A 20,683-nucleotide genomic window follows, 5' to 3' on the forward strand; every position below is an offset into this window, starting at 1 on the left:
TACACTCGAATCCTCGTAGACCCTCCACACTAAACAACAGAATATCCGTCCCGAGTAACCTTAGAAAAGTCCCCCTCTCTCTAGTACCCTCTACCTCCCCTGACACACCCCGTCTCAAATGCACTCTCCTAAACTGCAGATCGGCTTCTAGACACTCATCCGCCATCGCTGATCTCATCCTAGCATTGGACCTTGACCTAATCATCTTGACTGAAACCTGGCTAACCGAATCTTCTACACCTATATTGGACATTCTGGTTCCCCCCAACTACCACATCGTTAGGCTTGACAGGTCTGGCAAGATAGGTGGTGGAATCGCATGCATATACAGGAACAGCCTTTCTGTTCTGAAAGTCTCCGTACCTTCCCTACCCTCCACAAATTCCTATGAATACATCTGCCTCGATATTATCAGTGATGGCAAACCGATATGCTCTCTTCACGGCATTTACCACCCACCCAGAGACAACCTCACATTCGCCCAACAAATCATGGACATGATTTCAACCAACGCCGGAAGACAGCTCACCCAAATATACCTTGGTGACTTCAACCTCCACTGGAACGATCACAATGATGCGGTGGTAAACAGCCTTAAAAGCTTCCTCAACGCCCTGGACCTCACACAATTATGCGACAGCCCGACCCACGAGAAAGGTTCTATCCTCGACCTTATCATCACCAAAGAGGACGCTATTCAACTTGAGTCTATCCAACCCTGTGACTGGTCAGGCCATCATATTGTCACATTCCACATCAATGAAAAAGTCAAACTCAACACGGTTCAATCCTCCAGACCTAAAGTCTGGAAAAGAGACCTGAAAAAACTAAACCCACACTCCCTACCCCCGAACAGCCGCGACCTCCTGCTCCCTCCTGCGGGCGCTACAGATGTCCAATCCTTAACTGACCACTATCTCAACGCCAGGACCGCAATAATTAATGAGGCTGCTCCCATGCAGCTAAAAAGAGTCTCCGCTAAAATCTCCAATCCATGGTACGACGGGAGTCTCAATGAAGATAGACGAGCCATGCGAATGGCAGAGCGCACCTGGAGATCAGCTCCCTCTGCAATGCACCTGAAAACCCTGAAGAAAAAGAGAAACGCCTACTTCAGGAAAATAAAGGGCTCAAAAGCAAATTTCTTCAGCCTCCAGCTCGACCAAGCAAAAAACCGTCCAAGAAAACTGTTTGAGCTAATCAGAACACAAGCCAAGGAACAACCCCAACCTCTCAGTACCTTGTGCGAAGCACCCTCCTGTGAAGACTTCGCCGCTTTCTTTACCCAAAAAACTGACAACATAAAGAATGATCTCCGCACTGACGCAAGCCTCTACACCACACACAACTGCATAACACCCACCGAACCTAAAAACAATGCAACATGGTCATCCTTTGAAACGTACTCCGAAGAAGAAATAGGCAAACTGCTCAGCACCTTGAAACCTTCCAATCACCTCACGGATCCCCTCCCTGCTAACGCTGTCAAAGATTTCGCCCCATTGCTCCTTCCACTCTGGATTAAAATTATCAACAGCTCACTCCAAGAAGGAACAATCCCTGACTCCCTCAAAGTTGGACAAGTCACACCTTTGCTAAAGAAACCTACTGCCGACCCATCCGACCTAAACAACTACCCTCCCATTACCAATATTCCCACTCTCGCCAAACTACTGGAAAAATGCGCACAACTACAACTGACTAAACACATTGATCAGTTTGATCTCCTCAACCCTCACCAATCAGGCTTCCGAGCAGGACACAGTACTGAAAGTGCGATGACCCACATAATTGACGACGCCCTTCAAATCCTAGATCAAAATGATACCTGCCTCCTCATCCTTCTTGATCTCTCTTCAGCATTTGACACTGTCAAACATGAGAACTTACTCGATCTCTTGAACACAAGAATGGGTCTATCTGGGACTGTGCTCAAGTGGTTCACCTCCTTTTTACACAACAGATCGCAGAAATTCAAGAGTAACAACCTGATGTCAACGCCAATACCTGTTTCGTTAGGCGTCCCTCAAGGATCCTCCCTATCACCAACTTTGTTCAACCTAGTTATGGAACCGCTCACCTCCTTGCTACAAGCATCCAATGTACTTTTTCACATGTACGCAGATGACACCCAACTATATATCAAATTACAATCCCCTAATGACATTTTACTCCTGAACACAACGATCAGAAGCACCCAATCCTTGCTTGCTGAAAATCACCTCAAACTCAATGCTCTGAAAACAGAATTCCTTCTGATCTCACCTCCTGCGAAGATCTCTACCACTCAAACCTGGCTTAAACAGCTAACTGCACTCAATGTCCAACCCACCATAGTGGATTCAGCAAAATCCCTAGGCATAACTCTCGACTCCAATCTCAACATGCAGCATCACATCAGCAAGGCGACTAAGGGTGCGAACTTCCAAATCAATACCCTGAGGAAACTTAAACCCTTCCTACCAGCCAAAGACTTTCAAACTGCAGTACAAGCACTAGTAATCCCGCGAATTGAATACGGCAGCATCGCCCTCTGCGGTCTCCCGTTAACCACTACTGCACCCCTAAGAGCTTCTCTAAACGCTGCAGCGAGACTCATCACTGGGTCAAAAAAACACTCGCATATCTCCCCTGACCTGAAATCCTTGAATTGGCTGCCTTTTGAAGCCAGAATACACCTGAAAATCGCCTGCATGACACACAAGGCTGTACACCTGAGCTCTCCCGGATACCTCACTCAGAAGCTGTCAATCTCTGGCGGCTCTAGAATCACTAGAGGCACAAACAATCTTCTGCTAAAACCTCGAAGATTCCGGAAGGAAAAAACTTATAAACGCTCCTTCTCGGGAATGGCACCCAGAATCTGGAACTCACTTCCTCCTGAAACCAGGCTCATCTCCTCCATTACACTTTTTAAGAAAGAAGTAAAAGCTATTCTTATGGCCAAATACACTTGACCTATTATCGTGGAGCTGTAAAGACTACACCGATATGTACTTTTTCTGTTCGAACTCTACGACTATGTGTCTCACCTGTATTATTGTTTTACCTGACTATATATGCACACATGTAGTTGTAATATTTGCATTATTGATGTACCTGTTCTACTTTGCTCCCTCACGTACCTACCCATCTCACTTACTATGTTTAATTTCGCTACACCTAATGACCTGCTACTCACTCTCTTGTTGTATTCCCGGCCTTGTAAAGCGCTCTGATATCTGCAAAGATCTTGTTCGCGCTATATAAAACTTTCAAAATAAATAAATAAATCCCAAACCATCTATGTATTTATGTACTGTTTTATAAATTGTAGTCATTCATAAATACTTCCAACATATATAAATTGCAAAATAGTCTGTACAGAAGTGAACAAACAGTGCAGATGGTGACTTGTAGTGCTCAGTGCTTACTGCGCAAGAGTGACAAATAAACTATACACATATTATATACAAGGGGGATACCAACAAGGGTTTTGCGTGGCCTATGCTCTTTCAAATATACAACTGTACACTGCATTTGTCAGTATTAAATTTATGAGAAAGTAAAAGAAATATTGTGCACCCGAATGAACCAATTGTTGATAATGCTAGATACCACCAGGGCCTGCAGGACAGTCCTCTGAGCAATCAGTGGAATAAGCCTAAGAGTTTTCTTTGACCTCTGGAGGACCGCAAAGCAGGCTGAGGTGACTCCTGAGATCTGGGCAGCGAGAGAAAGCGTGCGATCAATGTAAAAACCCAGGTTCTTAACCTTAGGGACTGGGATAGGCAAAGGTCCCAGAGAGACAGGCCAGTGGCTGGCTCCCCAAAGCTCAGGATTGTTCCCCAGAATGAGAACCTCAGTCTTGGAACCATTCAGCCTCAAGGCATTTCTGGACATCCATAAAGAGATGTTGTGCAGACCAATTTTAAGTAAAGAAGGATCCTGGTGTTGAGCCGGCGATAATGAGAAAATAATCTGCGCACCCTCGGCATACGGGTAGTTAGGAAGGAGACCAGTACTTACACTGGGGACAGTGCTGGGGCTGCAGTCAGAAAGGGGACTGGGCCGGAACAGAAGCCAGGTCTAGTGCTATGGTCAGCAATGGAGCCTGACCATAATGGAAGCCAGGTCTAGGCCAAGAGCTGGGCCTTGGGCCGGGTAAGTGGAGGACCTTCAGGCATGATCGCATGATGTCCACTAGCTCCGGCTCGGAGGATGACTCCGCTGGGGGTTGAGAGCACAGAGGTGACCTACCTCTCAAGTATGAGCGACATTTGGGAGATAAGTCAGCATGACTCCTCTTCTTTCTGTGCTTCATTTTCCTCTTCTTCGAGAACAAAAGCCACTGAGCATGGGGCCCATTGCCCACGCATGCCATGAACATCTTTGCCTTTCCAACCTTGACTACTTTGGTGTGCATTGGGCTGACATTGTCACCCAACTTGGAGTTGTGCCTCAGGCCTAAACACCAAAGGCAGATCTTAGGGACATCTGTCCATGACAGGAACATAAGAGCTTAAACCGTGACCTGTTAGAGGATGACGTACCTAAAGAAATGCATAGAATGTTTGAGAAATGTTTGAAAGTCGATTGAAAACGAGAAATAAAGCAAGGAGAGCAGCTTCAGATCCTCGTTAAGGGGTAAGAAAAAAGGGAACTGATTACAGGGTGCTATGGTGGCTCTGTATGGCTCCAGTGGTGCCACACCTGTGGCACATCAGGTGCTAAGAGTTAGCCAGCGCCACCTACAGGAACAAGAGAGCTACTGGAAAGTTTCCACATTCAGTCCGAAACCTGAAGTTATTCAAAGGGTTAGGGATCGGCAGGTAGAAGTACCCATTAGAAATAGGTTTTTCAACAAACGTTGTCTCTTGTTTCATAAACATGGATGTAAACCGAAGATTTAGATCAAAGATTTGGTAACACACCTGCACAAATGGCCGGAACCCATCTTGTTGACAGTACTTTTGAAATCCATGGAAGTAGGATTAAGTATTCACGGTAAACAACCTTTACAACGCAACTTTTACATCGCAGAGCCTTTACAACACAACCATTACAACGCAAACTATTACAACGCATTGCTCTGTGGGGCGCTCTAGGATAAGGAATAGGTTAATTTACTATCCAATAACCTTCCCTAGTGTCCACGGGGACTGGAGTTGGAATAGTAAATTAAACTATTCACTATCCAGCACCCCAAAGCAATATGCGTTGTAATGGACTGCGTTGTAATACTTGCGTTGCAAAGGCATGCGATGTAAAAGCATGCGTTGTAATGTCATACATCCAGTATTCACACTTTCCAACTCCTGAGCTTTCAGAGCTCGATATAAATATGCTGCCCAAAGATTAACACGCCTTATATCAGGGGGTAAATTGGAGAAAAGGAATATATAGTGTTTTGGAGAGATGAAGGGTGGTCTAGTACTTTCAGATTATGCAAGTATTCTGTGGATTTATCCTTTATGGTTTTCTGTTTACCTTTAGCCACATACTTTATGATCTTATTCCTCACTGACGCCTTGTAGATGGCCCAATTATTCATAGTAGATGTGTGGGCGGTCTGATTAAACTCAAAGAACTCATGAAGTTAATACCAAAGGTCCTAAATGACACATAATGCTTCAATAGTGCAGAATTACACCTGCATCCTCTTTGTGGTCTTAGATGTATTTGCTACTCGAAGCTCGTGATGAAGGAAGCATGATCTAAAATAAGGACTGGGCTGATGTGAGATAGGTTTTTTGAAGGACTTAGTGATTTATTTTAAACAACAATTGTCTTAATGAAAAGGAACCTATACACTGCCTAGGGTAAAGTCAGGTGTACACATATCATGTACGATCTAATTAAATGTAAAAGTTCTTATTTAAAGAAATTAACACTGTCTTAAGGGACAATGGCTGGTGCGTATAAACAAGGATGTGAAAAAGCAAAAACATAAATCGACCAAACCACTTGACCTGGCAGAATAGGAGATGGAAATCCCTTCTGGATTGGGATGAATAGTAAATGGAAGAGACGGAACAAAGAATGTCTTTAGTAGGGTTCTCCAAAGTCGGTCCTAGAGGGCAAGATCCAAGCCAGCTTTTTACGATAGCTACATTTTTCTAAATGGGGACATGCAAAAAATTTGCCATTGATCTGGTCCTGCAGAACCGACTTTGGAGAACCCTTGACTACAGGAATATTCCAGGAAGGCAAATATTGCAGTAATCAACCCAGTCCTAAGAAACAATGCAACAGTTCCATGCAATAGAGTCAATAATGTTCCAGAACTGCAACTATTGCAGTAAACAACCACTCCAAGGACACAATGCAGTAGTTCCCTGCAATAGACAGTACTGTTCCGAAAGGCAAATATTGCAGTAAACAACCAATCCTAGGAAACAGTGCAACAGTTCCATGCAAAAGAGTGAGTAATGTTCCATAATGGGAAAACTTGCAGTAAACAACCAATCCTAGGAAACAGTGCAACAGTTCCATGCAATAGAGTGAGTAATGTTCCATAATGGGAAAACTTGCAGTAAACAACCAATCCTAGGAAACAGTGCAACTGTTCCATGCAATAGAGTGAGTAATGTTCCATAATGGGAAAACTTGCAGTAAACAACCAATCCTAGGAAACAATGCAACAGTTCCATGCAATAGAGTGAGTAATGTTCCATAATGGGAAAACTTGCAGTAAACAACCAATCCTAGGAAACAATGCAACTGTTCCATGCGTTAGAGTGAGTAATGTTCCATAATGTGAAAACTTGCAGTAAACAACCAATCCTAGGAAACAATGCAACTGTTCCATGCTTTTGAGTGAGTAATGTTCCATAATGGGAAAACTTGCAGTAAACAACCAATCCTAGGAAACAATGCAACTGTTCCATGCAATAGAGTCAGTAATGTTCCAGAATTGGAAAACTTGCAGTAAACAACCAATCCTAGGAAACAATGCAACTGGCCCATGCAATAGAGTCAGTAATGTTCCAGAATTGGAAAACTTGCAGTAAACAACCAATCCTAGGAAACAATGCAACAGTTCTGTGCAATAGAGTCAGTAATGTTCCAGAAAGGTAAATATGTTAGTAAACAACCAATCCTAGGAAACAAATCAACCATTCCATGCAATAGAGTCAGCAATGTCCCAGAAAGATGAATACTGCAGTAAACAAACAATCCTAGGAATCAATGCAACAGTTCCATACAATAGAGTCAGTAATGTTCCAGAAAGGTAAATATTTCAGTAAACAACAAATCCTAGGAAACAATGCAACAGTTCCATGCAATCGAGTCAGTAATGTTCCAGAAACGCAAATACTGCAGTAAACAAGCAGTCGAAGGAAACAATGCAACAGTGCCATGCAATAGAGTCAGTGAAACATATCGATCCAGATTGACTAATTTTTCAGGTAGCGCTGTGCAGCAACCACATTCTCTGCATAGCATTGCACAACAGGAAAAAGGCAGCAAAGAGCCATATCTGCTAACACTGCCAATATCCTGCAGCCATCCTGATGGATGTTCTCATAAGGTTGTCTTGCGCAACGAACCACCTCAACCATGGTGCAGATGTGAGTGTGCACTCTCTAACATTGCAGTTGTTGCAGAAGTATATCCTTTTGGTACAACTTCAGCTGCCTGAACAAACTCTGAAGGATCCTATGCACTGGATGTGTGCTGTGCACTGCAGCACACAAGCAATGCATTGATTTCTTTGAGAAATTAACATATTTCTTCTTGTTTATGTCTGTTTCATGTAGGCATTAGTTCTCTATGCAAAGCCTGCTGTGGCTGTCTTAGTAGACCAGACTTTGTGTCAAAATTTATTTTGCGCTGACCCACCACAGTAACTTCCCTCCATCTCCCCCCGCCTGACGCAATGCAATTCAACAAACAGCTCCGCCCCAGCCATCCTGGCAGGATGGCCCATCTTACCCACAGTTAGTACCTTTTGTTTCACTGTCTGAGAGGAATACACAAACCACCAACAGCAGAGCCATTCACACTCAAATGACTCAGGATACTAGCAGGTGGCACACATGTATGGGACAAGAAAATGCAATCTTTCGAAAAGTGGCGTTTACAAAACTGTGACTTAAATCTGACTTTACCATTAATCAATCAATCAATCAATCATGCCATTTGTATAGCGCACTACTCACCCGGGAGGGTCTCAAGGCGCTTGGGGGGAGGGGTATGCTACTGCTCGAACAGCCAGGTCTTGAGTTGTTTCCGAAGGCGAGATGGTCCTGGGTCAGCCGAAGGTGGATGGGGAGGGAGTTCCAAGTCTTGGCAGCCAGGTAAGAGAAGGATCTTCCTCCGGCGGTGGCTCTTCGGATGCGTGGTACGGCTGCGAGGGCGAGGCTGGTGGACCGTAGCTGGCGGGTGGGCGTGTAGAAGGTCAGGCGGTCGTTGAGGTACTTGGGGCCCAGGTCGTGGAGAGACTTGTGTGCGTGGGTGAGGAGCCGGAACGTGATCCTCTTGTCGACGGGGAGCCAGTGCAGGTTTCTCAGGTGGCTGGAGATGTGGCTGCGTCGGGGGACATCCAGGATGAGTCGGGCGGAGGCGTTCTGGATGCGCTGGAGTCTTTTCTGTAGCTTGGCTGTGGTTCCGGCGTAGAGGGCGTTTCCGTAGTCCAGTCGGCTGGTGACGAGTGCCTGGGTGACAGTCTTCCTGGTCTCGGTCGGGATCCAGCGGAAGATCTTGCGAAGCATACGCAGGGTGTTGAAGCACGATGAGGAGACGGCGTTGACTTGTCTGGTCATCGAGAGGGAGGGGTCCAGGATGAAGCCCAGGTTGCGTGCGTGGTCGGTTGGCTTTGGTGCGGTGCCCAGGGCTGGGGGCCACCAGGAGTCGTCCCAGGCGGAGGGCGAAGATCCCAGGATGAGGACTTCCGTCTTGTCCGAGTTCAGTTTCAGGCGGCTGAAATCTTAAAGAAGATTTTTAATTACAATTCATTTGAGTATAAACAGTATGTCTCTATCTGCTCACAATCCAAAGTTTGCACCTATTAAATGTAGTGTGTTAGTCAATGGGAGAGACCGTCCTTAACTACTGTGAAAAAATACTTTCTAAGTTCTTCACTGTCAGGACATGTTCAACTTAGGTAGACATGACTTTTTAAAATACTGTGCTCCCGGCGCTAGGAGCAGTTAGGGTCTACCTTCAAGATGACTTATAAGAATGATAAAGGAATGTGTAGACCTTGTCAAATGCTTTTTTGCCAGGTCAAAATGGCAGTTTTAAAACTGCACTACAGGATACAATTGCAAGCCTAAGACATGCTTTAAAGTGCTGCTTTGGTGGGTGGCACAATGAGTGCTGCTGGCCCACTTGCAGCATTTTATTTACAGGCCCTGGGTACATGTAGCATCATTAGCCAGGGACAAGCAAGTAAATTAAATGTGCCGATTAGATGTAAGACAATTTTACCATGTTTTAGGGAGACTGCACAAGATCTTTTGCACTAGTTAGCTAGGTAAAGGGCAGAGAGTGCCAAAACACACAAATTCAGCCAAAGAGGAGGAGTGAAGGCAAAATATTAGGGGGAATACCACCCAAGGGTGTCAGGTTTTTGCAGAGCGAAAAAGGGACATTTTGCGTATAATGCCATGCACGCATAGCACCAGTGTAAATTCTTATAAAATCTGGGCCTAAATATTGTGAAAAAACACAAACAGTCTACACCCAAAACGACCTTCGTATGGTGGTACAGGACTCCTAATCACGATATACACTTAAAGCAGGTAGCAATCTCGGGGTACATAAATGCGGGAAAGAAGGGACTGTGGGAGTCTCAATGGTTCTAAAGTCAGCTGAGAACCTGCGGGTGAAAACATTGGCATTCCCCCTCATCTAAATAGGGTGGGGGACAAAGAGTTTTTTAGGGTGAGTGATCCCCCAATTTATGGCAGTTCACCAGCTCCACTAAACTTTAAATGAAGGCTTAAGTGTTTTGAAACGCTAATTCACCCATGATGTTGTACAGAAACTTCAATCTCTGATGGGTGGTGCAAGCTGCAGTAACCTCCTGGTCAGGGCCCTGGCAGTTATTATTTTACAAATTAATCCCTGGATGGATATATGAAGCTGTATGAAAATTGAGTTCCTTCACTGGAGGATCAAGCCTTCTCTCTTTTGTCCTCAGCTTTTTTCAGCCTGGCAGTTGTGGGATGCATGAAGGTTGTATGTCTCTGCACTCCTCCAGCACACTCCAGCACACTTCCTAGACAGGCCAGATAAACTGCTGAAATGACACCTGTGTAATAAGACACACACTCTCAGGCTTGCGATATTGTCAATGGATGGAAGATTGAGGGCAGTGAAAGGGGTAAAAGCAAAGTTTGAGGTTAGAAGTTAAGGCTAACCAATGTTTGATATCTTTGTTTCAAAGAAGGTGAGAAATGTTTAATCGAGTTGTTCTGAGGTGTAGAGTTCCATCCTGAGAAGGTCCAGGTTCGGCGAATCGCAAAGACTTCATCCAACTCACTGTGATGCCACCTCAAGTGAATCTCACAGATGGCCACATCCAGGGGCAGATTTACAAGAAACTGCTGCATCTGTACTGATGCATCACTTTCACTGCTTCTCAATGTGAAACCCTTGTGCCACCATGGATGCGCCGTATTTACAATACAGCGCACCATGGCGCAAGGATTGACAGATGCGTCAGAAATTCTGAGACATCTGTTGCCGCAAAAGTCACCCATTGCTGGAGTCATGTCACAAGCACAACGCAAGTCCAGCAATGTACGGGAGACCTATTGCCAATGCACTGTGTCACTCCTTATGCCTGCTCCATGCAGGCGTAGGGTTTTGATGCAGTGGTGCGCTAGAAGTGGTGCAGTGATGTCTTGAAGATTTCCCTGCGGTAACTAGCCATAATATCGAAAAAAATATATAGAATGGACATAATATCGAATTAAAAATATAGAATGGACAAAATATCGAATGGACACAATATAGTAGTTAAAAATATCGAATTGAAGGTAAGTAATATAGAGTGTCAAAATATAGAAGTCAAAATATCGAAGTATGTAATGTAGGCATTAAAATATATTGAATTTTTAATAATATCGATTTTTCTACAAGATATTTTTGCGTGGGAACACCTACCCTGCATACATTATACCTGACGCAGGTATAATGTGACGCAGGGCTTTACAAGGTGCGTCAAGTTGTAAATGGGCAGCAATGTGGTGCATTGTTTACTCTGCCCCTGCGTTACAAAAAGTGACGCATACGCAGTGCAAAGGGTTCACAAGGGGCTTGAAAATCTGCCTCCCAGTGTCACACATTTCCAGGCATCCTCTGGAAGCCTCAGTGAGTGGGGTACTGAATGCTAGGATTAAGCCAACGTTTGTTATATTTCACTACTCTGGTGTGTATCTCTCTGCGGGCAGAGACTGAGTCACAGGTCAACGTCCACATCAGCCAGGTAACATAGAAAGGTTGCAAAGCATATTACAGAGGCTTATGCTCCTCTTGAAACATGTACTCTTGATGCGATTAACATAACAAGATCATGTTGTTCCTTCCAGGGCACTGTACCTCTACAAGAGTTTACTCGATGAGGAAAAGAGATCTAAGCCTCCTTTCTGCTTCACCGACTTTTCCAATGTTTTCTTGGTTAGGAGTTTAATGATCAAATGATTTGCTAATGTATATCACTGGCTACTACTAGGATCTTAGTTGGCTAATGTAGACACAAGTGCCCTCACTGGTTCACAGTACAATTCTTTTCTACGTGATTTGCTGTTAAAGGCATGCATATGTTGACCGAAACTGCTCCACTTTCGGAGATATGTGTTTTATCACTAGCCGGATCATGGACTGTTTGACAATTTTTTAAATGTTGTTTGTTAATGTTAATGTTAAAAAAAATTATACAGCGCAAACAAATGCCCAGAGGCATCTAGGCGCTGCTAGGTTACGGATATGGCCAGGAAAATTCAAACATAAAAAGCCATGCCTTCAATGCCTTTCGAAAGGATAGAAGGTCAGGCATTTCAGGGGGAGGGTGTTCCACAGTTTTTAGGCCCCTGTCACAAAGCTCCTACCGCCCCATGAGGCACGTTTTATTTTAGGAACAACAATGTATTTGGCCCGCTCGAAGGGAGGAGGAGCCGGATGATACCACTTGATACCCTTTAAGAACATTTGGGCCAAGATTGTGCAAAGCTATAAAGGTGATACAAAGGGTTTTCAAGCTAACTCTTTGTTTGATTTGGAACCAATGAAGCTTTTGCAAACCAGGTTTGGCAGACTGAAGTTTAGGAATTCCCAACAAAAACCTTGCAGCAGCATTTTGAAGGGCCCACAGCCTGTTGATAAACTGCACTTGATTGTTAAGGTAGAGCCCGTTGCAGTAATCCAGTTTTGACAGCAACAAGGCTTTCACTACTATTTTCTGTAGAGATGGGGGGGGTGTAAGGAAGGATCTTTTTCACTAACTTGAGTGTGTAAAAGGAAGCGGAGATAGAGGCATTCACTTGATCCCCAAAGACAAGCTTGTTATCCATGAGAACACCCACATTCTTTACCTTCTTGGCTGGTGAAAGCAAGGGACCTAGTTCCAGTGGCCAGCAGGATGGTGTCCCTAATGAGGTATCCCTTCTAAAAAGGAGGTCCTCAGTCTTCTAAAAAGGAGGACCTCCGTCTTGCTTCAGTTTAATTTTACACAAAAACATTTGTCAAATGTACTATATTGTTATAAAGTTTAACAAACCACTAACAGATCAACATATTTCACAGAGTTGTTTCTTTGCAGGGTGTATCTGTTCAACCAAATATATCCTCTGTCCTGAATGATCCTGAGCAATGGGAGACACCGGCCCAATTCAACCCTCACCACTTCCTAGACAAAGAAGGCAACTTTGTAAACAGAGCGGCATTCCTACCTTTTGGTGCAGGTAATTCTTCCACAGCTCTCCGGTCTGAAGTGATGCATGGCTTCATGAATGATTGGGTGAAAGATGAATAAATCTATTTTATTCATTATATATTTATTTACTTTTTCCTATAGCAGTGCTTTACCAGAAACGCATAGGTGAGCTCAATAAATAACTTGCAAACACAGAGTACAGAGTAACCAGTAATAACCAGTGCAGGAGAGAAGATATTGTAGGGGGCAGAATAGGTGTTTTTTTAGAAACTCCATGAAGGTGAGTAAGGCAGATTGTAGAAGGGTTGTAGGAGGTACTTGCAGCTCCAGAAAAAGTTGCTTTAGGTCTAGAGATGGATCAGTGTCAGAATTTCGTAAACACAAATATCGTGTGGACAGAATCTTGTTTCAGAAATATGAAGGACAAGAATATTGAGAGGGTAAATTCAAATAGGTAAGTATAAGTGTATTTTTGTTATATCCAAATCTCCATACCTTGAAAAAAAAATATATATAGATATATAAATATATTCAAAAAAATAGTCCTGTTTCCCTCACTAGCACGAAGGGAATTCACAGCACAGGTACAGCCCACAAAGGCACTCCAATAAATTATTCACAGAATTCTTTATTTCATCATGAACACCACAAAGTGTAACGGACCAGTGTCTGCCCAGACGCGTTTCGATCACATGGGGCTCTGGTAACAAATCACAGTTAATATCCTATGTGTGACCAATCATAACATAAGATTGGTAGGACATAAACAACAGACTACAATTTTGAAAACAGATTCACAATAAATGGTCCATATCAAGAAAGAGTGCAAAAATAAGAGTGTAATACATATAAATAAGAACAGTTGATATCATAAAAAACTAGCCCACAATTAAAACATGTAAATCATGTACACTGAATAGATTATAGTGGAATGGACAGATATATGAAGCCATATATTCATAATTAAATAACGTGATTAGAAAACCATATGTACAATAATTACACAGTGATAACTATCGCTGCCTAATAAAGTGCAAGTGCTGCAAGTACAGGTTGTTGTATCTTAATCACAGAAACTCCCCCATCTATGAGTACCATTCTACATAATACGCTAAATGGGCAAAATACAAGCATACTGTTCATGAAATTTAATACCTATACACTCAATAAGTACTAAAACCTATGGGCCAATTAGATTGTAATGTGAATCCAAATTGTGTGCAGAAAGTGCAAGTTCAAAAACGAACCCCAAAACCTCCAAATATACACAAATACATTTTTAGAATGTAAGAGAAGCGATGAAAAGGTGCATGTTGGGGGGCGTGGCCAAGGCGGCGAACATGGCAGACGTAGCCTAAGAGAGCTCCGTCCCGCCGGTGATTTATCCGACAAATATCCTGCGTCTCTCCAACCCTGAGGCGTCCACAAAAGATGTATAGGCGTCGGAAGTGGCGGGAAAGCCCCGACGGCGATTTGTGTGATCTCGGACGCCTGCCCAACGGCGATCCGGGTCCTGAGGTGGAGAGGCCTACCAAACACGTGGAAGCCGGGGCCTTTAGTCCGGGTGAGTCCGGGCGGAAGTGCGGCGCGACTGGGACCGGTGAGAAGCAGTGGACGGACCTGCACATCCGGCGCACGGAGGCCCGCAGTGGGTAAGCCGCGCCATGCGGAAGACACGAAGCACCCGTAACCACCGCTGCCACACCTAGGAATCGGAGGCTGCGCCGACTGCAAGCCGGGGGAGTGCGGGAGGGGCCGGGTTGGCCTCGTTCGGCGGTCTCATCAGACCGCGGGGGGACAGTTTGAGTTGCGGGCACTACTGGGGATCTCTCCTGTGTCCTCCCCCCCCAGCCCTCCGGAGGGTCTTGAACGGCAGTGGCGGCGCTCGCTGCAAAAGAGGAGGGGGTGATGTACCGGGCCCGCTGGGACCCTGGCCTGCTTGAGGCACACACGCGGCGCGCCGCTGCGTGCACCCCTCTCGGCAGCGGAGTCGCGACCTCCGAGGGCGGAGTACCGGGGAGCTGTACTCTGGACCTTGAGTGGAGAAGAGCTGGCGGCGACGCCGAGAGCCCAGTGACTGTGGCGGACAATCCTGCGCAGACCCTGCGACTGCCTGCGTGCTTTTGTGCCCCCGGAGTGGCTCCTGGACAAGGCTGAGACTTATATACCTCCCACATTGTACATGGAGTAATCACATGTGTCGCATATAGATGGGGGCACCGTGCCATTGGCGTAAGGAGAAGTGCTGCCACGGGTGACAACGCAGACTGGTCAGAGAGCGGACGATATCCTCCCCAACGTCTCAGGAGGCGGGTAAGGCCCGGAGACGGCTCTGCGACCGAGGAGATTAGGGTGACCGGCCTGCGGCCCCCACGGTGCTCTGAACTGTGTGCGCATATCCGGTGGCAGCCATGACGAGGGGTGGCAACAGTGGAGGCGCCTCGAAACAAGGCACGATCGACAAATTTACTGGGCCACCTGGAGGAGCCGGGGCCTCTGGCTGCCCTCAGGTGTCTGGCCCGGATAATGCAGCCCTCATGGCAGCGATAACGCAATCCAGAGACATGCTAGATGCAAAAATAGGGGCAGTTGGAGCTGATGTTACTTTGCTGCGCCAGGACCTGCGCAATGCCTTGGCCCGCATCACCGAGACTGAGACCAGAATTACAGGAGTGGAGGACGACGTGGCGACCCTAAAGAAGAAGGTAGCCAACATGGAAGGGATTCAGAAGGGCCTTGCACTGCCAGCTGAGGACGCGGAAGGGCGTGCTCGGCGGAACAACCTGCGGTTCGTGGGATTTCCGGAGGGCTGTGAGAAGGGCGACATGGAAGCCTTTCTGACCCACTGGTTGGAGGGGTGGCTCCTTCCAGAGTCCCTTACGCGCTGTTTTATAATTGAACGCGCGCACCGAGCGTTGATCCAAAAGCCGCCAGAGGGAGCTCGCCCGCGACCGGTGATAGCCAAGCTGCTCAATTACCACGACCGCGACACAATCCTGCGACAGGCGCGAGTGAAGGAGCCTTTACTATTTGAAAATCACAAAATCCTAATATTCCCGGACTACACCAGACTGGTTCAGCAACAACGTCAGTCCTTTACAGCAGCTAAGGCGCGGTTGAGGGGCCTCAATATCCAGTATGCCCTGCTCTACCCGGCCCGCCTGCGTGTAGTCTTCCAGTCCCGGACTCATTTCTTTAATACTCCGGAAGAAGTCTTTGCCTGGACGGACGAGACGGTTCGAATCAGAGTGCATACCCCTCCGGGTTGAGACTCGGATTCATCATCCACAGCGGGGCCCCCGAGGACCCCCCGGCGATCACGGAGCAGGAGTAACTGGAGGGCACGCACCAAGAAGAATCCTCCTCCCAATGATGGTGCAGCGGAGGCGACCGAAACTACAGACTTTCAGAATCCGGATGCATGAGACCCGAAGACACTTGGCAGATTCCTGACATGAGCCCTTGGGAGAGGTCGGAGGCTGGCGCTCACTTCTTGGGCGATGAAAACTATTGCAATCTATCGACTATGACTCCCGAGACATAAGTACTTGGGTAGCCATGGGACGTGGGTTGGGGGACGAAGAAGGGAGGGCGGCCATAACCCCTCAGTTTAGAGGAGTTTGTTCAGTGGGGGGTGAGTTGGGACTGTGTGGGTAGTTCATGGGGATCCATTGGGATAGTGGGTCTCTGACCTCCTGTTGGGGGCCGGAGATAATCTATACAGCGACAGGTACTTCAATGTTACTGAGGTATGGGGTGGGGGGGATGGGGATGGGGAAGTTGAAAGGGCGACTGGGAACAGGGTGAGGGTGGGGGGTTTGTTGGGTGTGAGTTGAAAGGGGATGGGAGAGGGTGGGAGGTGTTAATCTGCACAGTGTTCTTTCGAGTCCTATTGAGGCAAGGTGTGTGTGTGTGGCCTCAGATACTCGGGCCGTTCATTTTTCTGCCCACGAATGGCGGGTGACACTCCCGAATCGGGCCTACAGAGGGCGTCGTTGCGCGTTGTGAGCTGGAATGTGCGGGGGATGCTGGACAGGATTAAGAGAGGGGCAGTCCTGCGGCAGGGGCTGACGTGTTACTCTTACAGGAGACACACCTTATGGGCACCAAGACCCTTAGTCTACAGCGTTATGGATTTCAGCAGGTCTATCATGCTGGGTTTGTGAGGGGATCTCAAAGGGTAGCTATCTTGGTGCACCGTAGGTTGTCCTATACTCATGAGACTCAGTGGGTTGATGCAGAGGGCAGATATGTGTTTGTCCAGGGCAAGATAGGCACTGAGCCGGTAGTCTTCGGGAGTGTATATGCCCCACCTCCGCTGCAAGGCGCTCTTATAGAAAAGTTGTTTGGTGTGTGGGCCGAGATACCACATGTTAATGCGGTGGTGGGCGGGGACTGGAATGGTGTGATGAATGCACGGATGGATCGACACAGGCTGGGGGGTGAGGTGCCATCGGACTCACCTACTAAACTGAATGGCATGGTGAGAGGGATGGGATGGGTAGACGCATGGCGACACCAACACACCCAACGTCGTGAATACACATATGTCTCAGCAGTGCATAAGTCCTTTTCCAGAATCGACTACTTATTTGTCCCCCATGCCTGGGTTGGGAGGGTAGAATCCACGTCCATACTGCCACGCGGCCTGTCGGACCACTCCCGATAGTGCTTGACTTACTTCTCGATAGGAGACGGCAGCCATTCAGATGGCGCCTCTCCACGTGGCACTTACAACAAGAGAGCTACCAGACCCACATGAGGGAGGCTATTGCTCACTACTGGAGTGATAATGATAACTCTGCCACAGACGACACGACCCTCTGGGAGGCTCTGAAGCCCACGCTTCGCGGGGTGGACATTGCTTGGTGTGCGGCTGCCCGCAAGACACGTAGGGAAGATATAGTGAGGGCTGCAGACCGAGTCAGTGACCAAAAAAAAGATGCCACGCAGGCGGGGGTGAGGAAGATGTGGGACAACTATTGCTGACGCAGCAGTCGTATGCCTCCTTGATGTTAGATGAAGCTAGACAGCTGTGGCTGGCGACTCAGAGTAGGATCTACCAGTGGGGCGACAAATCCAGCTCGATGCTATATAGGCTCTGCCAGAGCACTTTTCACGCACAGTCCCTATCGTGTCTTCGTGATGAGGCGGGAACGCCCATGACGGCCCTGACGGCCCTAGCAGCCAGCTGTGCACGGTATTATGAGGCCCTATATGCCCCCCGGGAGCTTCTCTCGGCAGACGACATCGACAAACTCCTGGCTGACCTCCCGCCACAACCAATCTCGGATGAAGGGCGGGCTCGCCGTGAACTCCCTTTTTCGGCGGAAGAGCTAGATACAGCCCTTGGAGAACTAAACGTGGGCAAGCCCCCCGGACTCAATGGGTTCCCCTGCGAATTTTTTAAGAAATTTCACCTCCAACTAGGTACTTACTATGGCAGGGCGCTAGAGGCAGCCAGAGAATATGGCCGGCTCCCGAGGGACTGGCGACACGCTGAAATAGTGGTCTTTTTGCAAACCAGGGAGGCCCCCTGACTAGCCCGAGTCCTATAGGCCAATATCGTTATTGAATACCGAAGCTACAATTTTGGCGAAAGCGCTGGCCAATCGCCTTCTCCCATACATTACCGACCTAGTCCACCCGGACCAGGCCGGATTTATGCCCCATAGAGCAACAAGACACAATATTAGACGCGCGCAGGTGGCGGTGGAGGCGGCCCGAGCGGCAGGGATTCCGGCGGCACTTCTACTGGCTGACATAGATAGGGCCTTCGACTCTGTAAGTTGGGTCTACCTCCGTGCACTTCTGTCCCGCCTGAATCTGGGGCCCCACTTTTTGTCATACATGCAGCTATTATACACGGATCTAACGGCGTCGGTGAGAGTGGCTGGGGCAGTGTCCGATCCCTTCTCCATAGGTCGGGGCACAAGGCAGGGATGCCCCCTATCGCCATATCTATTTGCCCTGGCTATGGAACCGTTGGCGGCGTGGGTCCAAGTCGACGCACAGATGCGGGGCATTGAGCGGAGAGCGGCACCCTATAATAGAATAGCACTCTATGCGGACGATGTCCTCTTTTTCCTTACGGATCTGAACAGATCTGGGCCGCGGGTCCTTGACATCATGCGGATATTTGGGGAGGTGTCGGGCCTCCACTTGAACCTGCGTAAGTCGGTGCTGTGGGTACTGGGGGAGCGTCGTGGCCTGGGGTCCTTGGCGGCGGCATTGCAGGAAGCGACGGGAGGCCTTAAATATTTGGGAGTGTTCCTGACGGACTTGCGTGGGTTCTCCTGGACGTGCAATGTTGTGCCCATATGGGAGCGTGTCCGCTCAGACATGACTACATGGTCCCGCATGCCCCTGAATGTGTACGGCTGTTCGGCCATATTTAAAATGGAGGCCCTCCTGCGTCTCTTGTACCATCTACAAAACCACCCGTATCCAATTTCACCGCAGTGGTTCAGGCAAGTGAATTCGGCACTCAGTCGATTCCTATGGGCCGGGGGAGTAGCGAGAGTGGCGCTCCGCACATGTTTCCTCTCTACATATTGTGGCGGTCTAGCAACATCAGACATCCTGTCCTATTATCAAGCTTCTCACCTATTGATACTGAATGAGTGATGGTATGGGGACCGGAGTGATCCAGCCTATGCCCTGGAGAGGTACCTGATGGACCCTGACACTCTGCATACTATACTTTATTCGGCTGTTACGAGGAAGAGGCTCCCAGTGGTCACTCAAATAGTATTTCATATATGGGGTAGTGGAATAAGCTGACGAGGGAGATCCCGTTGTGGCAGAATGGGCTACTACCGGCATTGAAGTCCCTACAGGGGTTCCGTGGCTGGGACGCGATTGTCATTTTGGCCATCGGCCACGTTGTCAATGGCACGACCCTTAAGTCATTCCAGGAGATACGGGAGCAGTATGACATGCCCCAGACCCAGTTTTTTAGATATTTGCTGCTCCGCCATGCCATCACAGCCATCCTGAAAGGCCTGGACTCCTTGCCCGAGTTCAGCCCCCTGGAGGCTAAGGTATTTATGGGAGAATTGGAAAGTAAAAAGATATCCACTGTCTACCAAACACTAGTCACACACTGTTCACCTTCCCTGGACACTCTGCGGGCCAAGTGGGAGAATGATCTGGGTGCGTTTGAAGAGGAAGACGCTTGAGGCTCCAAGAGGAGCGGCCATCGCGATACGCCTGCGATTCATTCAGTTCAAATATCTACATAGGGCCTATTATACCAGGGAACGAATGTGGAGCGCGGGCATGATGGCGTCCCCTGATTGCTTGAGATGTGGCAGAGAGGTGGGCACCTTTCTACATACAGTATGGTCGTGTGACGGACTACGGAGGTTTTGGTCGGGAGTGTGGGACTGCCTGTCTGAAATGTTGGGCTGGGAACTCCCCCGCACGCCACAATTAGGTCTCCTCCATGTATTGGAACAAGTGGGGGGAAACATCTATAAACGACATTTGATGTTGCTGGGCCTCACTGTGGCCAAGAGAGATGTGGCCTGAGCCTGGAAAGACCCCAGGGCCCCCCTAGTGGGAGTTTGGAAAAGGGGACTAGACTTTTATATGGGACTGGAGCGCCCGATCTTCGAAGCCAGGGGCTGTCCCTGGAAGCACTATAAGATTTGGAAGAGATGGGCAGATTATAGAGGACTGTGGCTAGAACCGCCAGCACATGATGACCCTGAGGAAAGGCACTTGGACATTGATCCCGGGTGACGAGGAGTACACACTGAATGTTTCTTGGCATGCTTTTTGTTTACAGACTACCTAGACACTGTGCAGGGGGCG

At 47.6% G+C, this 20,683-nt stretch overlaps 1 protein-coding gene across 1 annotated transcript in view; it reads left to right on the top strand.

Moving 5' to 3' along the window:
* The window catches only part of LOC144790699 (cytochrome P450 2J2-like), a 205,153-nt gene that overhangs the window by 129,525 nt on the left and 54,945 nt on the right, over positions 1-20,683 (top strand). Inside the window, exon 8 of the mRNA XM_078665422.1 lies at positions 12,752-12,893. Coding sequence (XP_078521548.1) covers positions 12,752-12,893 — 142 coding nt within the window. The remainder of the gene's footprint in view (positions 1-12,751; positions 12,894-20,683) is intronic.

The sequence above is a fragment of the Lissotriton helveticus genome, chromosome 11 (assembly GCF_964261635.1).
Source record: "Lissotriton helveticus chromosome 11, aLisHel1.1, whole genome shotgun sequence".
NCBI classification, from domain to species: domain Eukaryota; kingdom Metazoa; phylum Chordata; class Amphibia; order Caudata; family Salamandridae; genus Lissotriton; species Lissotriton helveticus.